Source organism: Muscardinus avellanarius, assembly GCF_963383645.1.
Source record: "Muscardinus avellanarius genome assembly, chromosome: 15".
In the NCBI taxonomy this organism is placed as follows: domain Eukaryota; kingdom Metazoa; phylum Chordata; class Mammalia; order Rodentia; family Gliridae; genus Muscardinus; species Muscardinus avellanarius.
In genome coordinates, this window is record NC_137801.1 from 18,816,898 (window position 1) to 18,826,371 (window position 9,474).

The 9,474-nt window shown below is 45.5% G+C and overlaps 1 protein-coding gene across 1 annotated transcript; it reads right to left on the reverse strand.

The window, feature by feature from the left end:
- Positions 1 to 1,950: 1,950 nt before the first annotated feature.
- Positions 1,951 to 8,110, reverse strand: PFN4 (profilin family member 4; the record flags this gene model as incomplete). The annotated part of the gene is made up of 4 exons (XM_080711330.1): positions 1,951 to 1,979; positions 4,775 to 4,880; positions 6,443 to 6,580; positions 7,994 to 8,110. The coding sequence occupies 4 exons, from the start codon at positions 8,108 to 8,110 to the stop codon at positions 1,951 to 1,953; spliced, it is 390 nt and encodes a 129-aa protein (XP_080567456.1).
- Between the last annotated feature and the right edge of the window lie 1,364 nt (positions 8,111 to 9,474).

Sequence of the window (9,474 nt, forward strand, 5' to 3'; positions counted from 1 at the left end):
AGCTATAGAAAGGGCCCTATAGTGAAGCAATTAAGGTGACCAATGAGAGGGTAGGAAATAGGGGAGGATGGAGCCTCTTTAAAAGGCAGGAGGTACATAAACAAATGTATCAAAGTTAATCACCAAACAAGCATGAGATTGAGGGAGGGGAAGGGAATGGGATGGGAACTGGATGAGGGCTAATTGGATGATGTGTGCTTGTATATCCTCTCAAGTCTTGTATTCCAATGTGAAACATGATTACAATGCACCAATAAAAATAAATTTTTAAAAAATGCCCCCCAAAATTGGCAATTAATTTACACTAAAAATAAAAAATAAAAAAGGATCCAGGTGTGGTGGCACACGCTAGTAATCCCAGCATTTGGGAGGCTGTGACAGGAGAATCATGGTTCGAGGATAAGCCTCAGCTACTTAGTGAGGCCCTTTGCAACTCAGTGAGACCCTGTTTTAAAATAATAAAAATAGGGCTGGGGGTGTAGTTAGGAGGTAGAATGTCCCTAAATTCAGTTCACAATACCACAGGAAAAAAAAGAAAAAACAAAAAAACACTCTGGAATGATAAACTTGGAGAACTCAGGGTTGGTGAATACACTTATGTGCTTGGAAGGTCATGTGACTGGAGACTTTGGAAGCCCTGTGCGCCTACCTCCAACCCCACTCCCAATACCCTGCCCTGTGCATCTCTTCCATTTGAGTTTCTAAGTTGTACCTTTATAATCAAGCTGTCGTCACAGGTATAACACTTTCCTGAATTCTGGTAGTTGTTCTATCACTTGTCATAGGATATCCTTGAATTTGTAGTCAAATTAGAAAAAGTATGTGTAGCCTGAGAATCTGAGACTTGTATTTGTGGTGGTACTGGGGATGGAACCCTTCTACTTCCGGGCTACATTCCCAGACCTATTTTATATTTTTATTTGGAAACAGGATCTCTTAAAGCCAGCAAAGCTGGCTTCGAACCTGCGTCATCCTCCTGTCTCCACCTCCCAAGCGCAGGCATTACAAGCGTGTGCCACCACGCCCGGCCCACTTTTATTTTTTAATGTTTAAAAATTAAAGAACATTTTCCAAGTATGAGCTTTATAAATACAAAACAAATTCACAAGTTACTTTGAATGCTAAATAAATATCTGGTTAATAAACTCAGACAATATCTCTAGTCGTCACTGGTAGAAGGCTTCAAGGGTTATAAAATTGGATCATTCATGTGTAGTGTTGAAAAGTGACGACAGAGACACATTTTTCTGAACTGTGCTATAGCAGAAGATTCATCTATGTAGATAAACCTCCCTTAATACCACAACTTCTAAAAAATTATTGACAAGTCATAGGTGAAAAAAACATTTTCCAAGATACATGGACATATGAATGACCTCAAGATATACAAAAACTTGCAAAACCAGTTCTACATCCAATACATCTATCAGACTTATTAGATACTGCAAAATATGGAACGCTTCATGAACCTGCAGGTCATTCTCATGCAGGGGCCATGCTAATCTCCTCTGGGTCGCTCCAGCTTTAGTGTATGTGCTGCCAGAGCGAGCGCTGACTTCCTTTTGTAAGGCGGTTTGCTTCAACAGCACCCTGAGAAGCTGCTGGATAAAGAGTGGTCAGGGCCCTGGGCTCTTGACATCTCTGGCAAGATGCGTAGTTCAAGAGCCTCGTGGAGGTGAGACTCCCAGGTGTGGGAGGTGATCAGGGCCCCCGCGCTCCCTGCTGATGACCAAGACCCAAAGCAAACAGAACAAAAACCAGGTCGATCAAGTATCCAAGTAAGAAAGGATCTCTTGAAAGAAGGAAAATTGCTCCCCCTAACCCAGTCTTCTCTTTTTGGGTATCTTCTGCCTTGTGTTTTCAACCACAAAGTAAAGATATTATTTCTTTACTTTGATCTATAATTCTCTTCTAAAACAACAAAGTTGTCTTCCTTAGTCCTCTGATGGCTTAATTTCCTTTTTTTCTTAGATAATCTGCTGAAAGAAAACACAATGTGGTTATAATCGATGCCTAGTGAATTGCTGTGACGGCATTTGTTCACTCACTGGTTCCCAGCATCGGGTGACTACCATGTCCTAGGTACTGAACACACAGGCTGGCTGAGTAGTTAAAACAATTCCTGAGGCCGGTGGTGGTGGCGCACGCTTGTAATCCCCGCACTTGGGAGGCTGAGACAGGAGGATCGCGTAGGTTTGAAGCCAGCCTCAGCTACTGAGTGAGGCTCTCAGCAACTTAGTGAGACCCTGTTTCCAAATAAAATATAAAAAAGGTCTGGGAGTATAGCCCGGAGGTAGAAAGCCTCTGGGTTCCACCCTCAGTACCACAAAAAAAAAAAAAAAAATTCCTGGTCACATGGAGATCACTGTCTAGTGGCAGAGATAGATATATGCAAACATAAACTGTATTTCACACTAATAAAGGCCACAGTAGAGATATTTGAGCTGTTCTGGAGGATGAATCGGTTTTCTGTGTATAGAGAATGAAGGCGTACACGGTTGGTGATGGACATGGGACAGGAGAGGGGTCAAGGGAGCAGAAGAACCTGTTGCCCCTCCTATGCGCATTCCAAGACCTGGGTCTGAAACACTCTTTCTTTTTTTGGTGGTCCTTTTATTGATGGAACCAGGGGCCTTCTACCTCCAGGCTATACTCCCAGACGTATTTTATATTTTATTTGGAATCAGGGTCTCTTAAGCCAGCTGAGGCTGCCTTCGAACTTGTGCGATCCTCCTGTCTCAGCCTTCCAAGCATGGGGATTACAAGCGTGCACCACCACGCCTGGCTTAAAACACTTTTTTTTTCGGTGGCACTGGGGAGTGAACTGGAGGCATTCTACCTCTAAGCTACACCGCTAGCTGTTTTGATTTTGAAATAGGGTCTCTTTAGATTGCTGAAAAGTCTCACTAAATTGCTGAGGCTGGCCTCGAACCTGTGATCCTCCTATTTCAGCTTCCCAAGTACTGGGATTAGAAGCGTGAGCCACTGCGCCCAGCCTACACTTTTTTTTTTTTTTTTTTGGTGCTGGGGATGAAACTCAAGGGCCTTCTACCGCCGGGCTACACTCTCAGACCTATTTTATATTTTATTTGGAAACAGGGTCTCTTAAACCAGCCGAGGCTGGCTTCGAACGATCCTCCTGTCTCTGCCTCCCAAGCACGGGGATTACAAGCTTGCGCCACCACGCCCGGCAACACTTCATTTTTTAACAAGCTATTAAGAAGAAAATGTTGAAAGCTGATGCTTCACTCATCAAAAATTCTATTCTTTTTGACTGCTAGTTGATACTTCATCTGATTCTCTACTGCAATCATGGCAGATAGAAATGGTGGGAAGAGAAGGATGTATTACATGTCAAAAAAGTAGACTCTTAAAAAGTCAATTTTAAAAGTTAATTACAAGGCAAATTCTGCAAGTTGAATATTTCCCCATTGGTTTAAATTATAAATTTGGCAATGAGAATTTAGATGAAGTTTTCACGATAATAAAATATCAAAACCATGGTAATCCCAATACTTGGGAAACGGTACGATTGTAGGTTTGAGGTCAGCCTCAGCAACTTAGGCCCTTAGGAACTTAAAAGAGACCCTGTTGCAAAAATAAAAATAAAGAGTCTGACATGGTGGCACACACGTGTAATCCTGGACTTGACAGGCAGAGACGGGAGCCTGCAGGTTAGCAGTCAGCCTCAGTAACACGAGCCCTCTGCAACTGAGACCCTGTTTCAAAAAAGAAAAACATAGGATTGGGGTGTAGCTCAGAGGTCGAATGGCCCTGGGTTGCATCCCTAGTGCCATAAAAATAAAAATAAAATAGGGCTGGGGATGTAGCTCAGAGGGAGGATGTTTCTGGGTACCCTCCCCCGCACCATGAAATAGCTACTATCTATCTCTATTCATATCTGTATTAAAGAGCCCAGTATTATAGCAGATAGCATATGGATTCAGTTACGGAATGAAGAAACTCCTTTTTTTTTTTTTTGTAGTACTAGGGTTCCTGGAAGCCCTTCTACCTCCGGGCTACACTCCCAGACCTATTTTTATACTTTTTTTATTTGGAAACAGGTCTCTCAAGCCAGTGTGGCTGGCTTCGAGCCTGTGCGATCCTCCTGTCTCCGCCTCCCAAGCGCAGGGATTACAAGCGTGCGCCACCACGCCTGGCGTGAAGAAACTCTTAAATGAAGAAACTAGAAGCCAGGTCTGGTGGTATATGTATGCCTGTAATCCTAGTACTAGCCTCAGCTATTTAGGGAGACCTTCAGCAACTTAGCCAAACTCTGTTTCAAAAGAAAAAAATAAAATTGGTCTGGAACTATAGTTTGGAAATAGATTACCCTTGGTTTCAATTCCCAATAACACCCCCCCCCCCAACACACACACCCATACACACTCACCATACCAGGTAGAACTTCTCTTCCCCTCTGATCTAGCTGACTGGTCTAGGGATAAACCATATGACCCAAGACCTGCCAAGTCAAGGTCCTAAGAGAAGTTAAGGGGTAGGTTGGGAGGTTTGGCCATGATACCAACATTTCCCTACCAGTCAGGAAAGGAAGAATTTTGCAACAGGACAGAACAAAGCTGTCTCAACCAGCGACAAGACCAAGTCCGAGTGGTGTTCCCATCCTGGTACCTGCCTCCCTGGGGCTCACCTGCGCCCTGCCCTCCCCAGCAGCTTTCAATAAACTCCTCCTTTCTTTCCAGAGAGTGGAGTCACTTGTAGTCAGAAGCCCAGACACAAGGGAACAAAGCCAGGCCTTGGGAGGCAAGCTTACCCAGCTTCTCTGTGGCTTCCACACAGACACTGGGATACATGCCCGCCGTGTAAGTGGACACCAGAAGGTGCAGTTGGGTCTTCACAACAATCACACCAATGTTATCCTGAATAAAGAATAAAAGAGAACGTCCCGCTCTTGGCCTCGGCCACAGGACCTGCAGTTCGCCTCCAGCCTTGTTTTCCCCATTTCCTCACTTTTATGTATTAATGTATTTGGTTTTGGTCTCTTCATTCATTTGGGGTGTGTGTGTGTGTGTGTGTGTGTGTGTGTATGATAGTGGGGATTGAACACAGGATCTGTCCATCGTCCACCCTTCCTTCCTTATTTACTTGAACTAGGGTCTCACGAAGTTGCAGATGGCTTTCCTACATTGCTGAGCTGAAAACCTGCAGTCCTCCTGTCCCAGCCTCCCAAGTACTGGGATTGCAAGCATGTGCCACCATGCTCGCTCTCTTCATTTTCTACTAATTTAGTTGTTTTTCCTGAAGAAGTTTCAGACGGTTGTAATAACAGCATAAATAATTTGAAAATGTTCTTCAAATTGTCATATGCCCCTATCCCAAAAGAACAACTGATGTAATACAAAGCTAATACATCTTGGATTTGGACTGCTCTGGGCTTGAATTCCAGCGACTCCATTTTCTATGGAATGAGCCTGGAAGAATTATTTAGCCTCCTTGGGCCTCAGATTCCTCGTCTGTAAAATGAGGCCGTTTATAATGTGCAGCGTAGCCGGGCGTGGTGGCGCACGCTTGTAATCCCCGCGCTTGGGAGGCAGAGGATCGCGCAGGTTCGAAGCCAGCCGCGCGCGCTGGCTTATGAGACCCTGTTTCCAAATTAGAAAAAAGTATAAAAAATAGGTCTGGGAGTGTAGCCCGGAGGTAGAAGGGCTTCCAGGAACCCCAGTACCACCAAAAAAAAAAATAATAATAATAATAATGTGCAGCGTACCTAACTCATGACATAGGGCTTCCAATCAACGTGAATTTCATCTCTTGAATTCCTTGTAGGCAACAGAATCATGAGATGGTTTAGGCAAGAGCAGAATACGCTGAGTGCCCCTAACCCCCCCAAGATCCAAACTCTGACGTGCCCTTTGATCTAAAACTTTCAAACAGCAGCATACCACGAGCGGAAAATTCCACACCTGACCGCACATGATATAGTAAAAACGCAGGCACACAAATTATTAGCTGCCTTCAGGTTATGTCTAGAAGGTATATATGAAAGATAAATGGATCTTGTGATTAGATTTGTGTTACATTTCCAAGATCTCTTATTATGTCTATGTAAATATTCTCAATCCCAAAAATTGGAGACGCTTCTGGTCCCAAGCATCTCTGACAAGGAATACTCAACCAGTATCACGATTTTTTTTTTTTTTTTTTTTTTTGGTGGAGGAGGAAGTAGAATATGAAGGATGGACTCTACTGGAAAAAGATAGTTGAAGCAAGGTTCGGTTGATAAATTCTAGAATGAACACTTGTCCCGTGAGGCTCTCTAATAGTACTTTCAGATATGCCTTCCTGGCACAAAACTACTGTCTTAACGCCTCAAGGCAGTAAGGAGCTTGATCTGTTTTATGGAGAGGATCAGGAGGGGCAAAGGGAATAAGTCAAATTCTTAAGGTTTTTACTCAGCTCTCTTCAAATCGTGGATACTTACGTTCTTAGCATAAAGAGCATAGTCGTCTGCCCGGACACATTTGTAATCCTTTTCCTTGAAATACAAGCCTTCTCTTCGGGCTTGTAATGGGTTTTTGGCAAATCCATTCACAAGTGTTCGGACATCACTTGGCATTAACTGTAGAGGTTAAGTAGACCAGGGCAGGAATCAACAAACTTATGGCCAGAGGCCAGCCACATTTGGCTTACTGCCTGTCTTTTATGGTCTGAAAGCTGCAAGTGGTTTTTATACTATACACACACACACACACACACACACACACACACACTTGTACTGGAAATTGAAGCCAGGGGTATTCTACCTCTGAGCTATACTCCCAACCCTATTTTATTCTTCATTTTGAAACAGGGTCTCACTATGTTGCGGAGGGCCTTGCAAGTTGCTGAGGCTGGCGGCAGACCTGTGATCCTCCTGTCTCAACCTCCCAGGTACTGGGATTACAAGCGTGTGCCACCATGCCTAGTTCATTATTTTTATTTTGAAACAGGGTCTCACTAAGTTGCTGAGGCTGGCCTTGAACCTGTGATCCTCCTGTCTCAGCCTCCCAAGAACTGGGACAAGTACTGGGATTACCAGTGTGTGCCACCATGCCCAGCTGGTGTTCACATTTTTAAATGGTTGGAGGGAAAAAAATCTAAAGACCACCACCTTGTGACATGTCAATATATATGAAATTCAAATTTCTCTGTTTATAAGGAAAGTTTTCTTGGAGCAGTGTCACGCCCATACCTTTATGTATCGCCTGTGGATGCCTTTCCATTACAACCGCAGTGTGGAAAGATTGTGGCAGAGACCAGAGAGCCTAGATACCTCAACTATTTACCATGGCTCTTTATAGAAAAAGTTCATTCAAAAGTCTCATCCCGCCCAACATGGTGAGACAGGAGGATCACGGTTCGTGGCCAACTGCAGCTACTTAGTGAGGCCCTCTGCAACTCTGTGAGACCCTGTTTCAAAATAAAGAATAAAAGATAGGGCTGGGGTGTAGCTTGGAAGTTAAATGCTCCTGGGTTAAATCCTTGGTACCACACACACACACACACACACACAGTCTCAGGCCAGTCTGGCATGGTGGGGCATGCCTCTCATCCCAGCACTAAGGAGGCTGAGACAGGAGGGTGGCAGGTTCAAGGGCAGCCTCAGCAAGTAGTGAAACTCTCATCAACCTAGTGAGGCACTGTTTGAAAATAAAGAATAAGCCGGGCGTGGTGGCGCACGCTTGTAATCCCCGCGCTTGGGAGGTAGAGACAGGAGGATCGCGCAGGTTCGAAGCCAGCCGCGGGCTGTCTTAGGAGACTCTGTTTCCAAATAAAAATGTAAAAATAGGTCTGGGAGTGTAGCCCGGAGGTAGAAGGGCTTCCAGGAACCCCAGTACCACAAAAAATAATAATAATAAATAAAAATAAAAATAAAGAATAAAATAGGGCTGGGAGTATAGCTCAGATAAAATGTCCTGTACCACACACACTCACAAAAAGAAAGAGAGAGAGAAAGAGAGAGAGAAAGAAGCCTTATGCCTGTTTTTCTTACACTAAATCCTGGAGACGTGACGCACAGGCTCTGCTCGTTGAGTTTGATGAGGGCCGCGCCGTCCACATGCTTGGTCCCCAGGAGGCTATCTAACAGCAGGTTCTGCAAGTGGCTCATGCTCTTAGCTCTGAAATGGGAACTGCGTTGAAGCCATCCATTCTCTCTCTCTCTCTCTCTCTCTCTCTCTCTCTCTCTCTCTCTCTCACACACACACACACACACACACACACACACACACACACCAGGGGCATTCTATCTCTAAGCTACACCTCCACCCATTTTATTTTTATTTTTCATTTTGAGACAGAGTCTTCCTAAGTTGCTAAGGCTGGCCTCAAACTGTTTCTCCTTTCTCAGCCTCCCAAGTACTGGATTTGCAGGTGTGCACCATCACACCCGGACAGTCTCAGCGACTTAAGAGACCGTTTCAAAACCAAAATTAAAAAGGATGAGGGTGGAGCTCGAGAGGTAGAGAAGCCTCAGGATTCAGTCCCTAGTATCCTAGTATCCTCCCTCCGCCCCAACTCACAATTCCCACGGTGTTACAGTTTTCTAGCCAGATAAATGGTTTGCATGAGAGTCACTGGGACATAAAGACAGGCAGGTCATGGTGGAGCTCCGTTGCCTGCTATCCCAGCCAGGCTGGAGGTTGAGGTCCCCCTCCCATCCGCCCAGCGAGGATGGCTAGTGAGAAGTCAGCCTGCGCAATTTACCAAAACCTTTGTCTCAAAAATCAAATCTAAGCCGGCGTGGTGCCGCACGCTTGTAATCCCAGCATTCGGAAGGCTGAGACCAGAGGATCGCAGTTCGCGGGCAGCCTCAGCTTCTTAGGCCCTCTGCAACTCAGTGAGACCCTGTTTCAAAATAAAGAATAAAAAATTGGGCAGGGGGTGTAGCTCGGAGGTCAAATGCCTCTGGGTTCCACCCCCAGACCAGCAAAAAAAAAAAAAAAAAAAAAAAAAAATCAATCTAAAATCAGGCGTGGTGGCGCTCGCTTGTAATCCCAGCATCGGGAGGCTGAGACAGGGGGATCTGAGTTCGCGGCCATCCTCATTAGTGAGGCCTTTTGCAACTCAGTGAGACCGTGTTTCAAAATAAAGAATAAAAAATAGGGCTGGGGATGTAGCTCGGAGGCAGAATGCCCCTGGGTTCCATCCTTAGTACCGCAAAAAAACAAGAAACAAAAACAAACCATCTGGGATTAGGCAAAACAGAGCTAAAGACGGTGCCGGTCTCGATTCCCCACATTCCCTCCCACTGACCAGCGTCAGCGCCGACACGGTTACTGATCAACGTCCCAGCGAACTAACCCTAAACCAACGCTTCCCGCCCCCCGCCGGCCACTGTCACTTCGGACCGTCCCCTTCAGGACAACGAGCTCCAGCCCCCTGGCCTGGGGGCGCTCGAGGGTCCGGCGGCCGCCACGCCCCTCCGCAGCCCTCTGCGGCGAGCTCCCGGGGCGGGCGGGGCGGGGCCAAGGC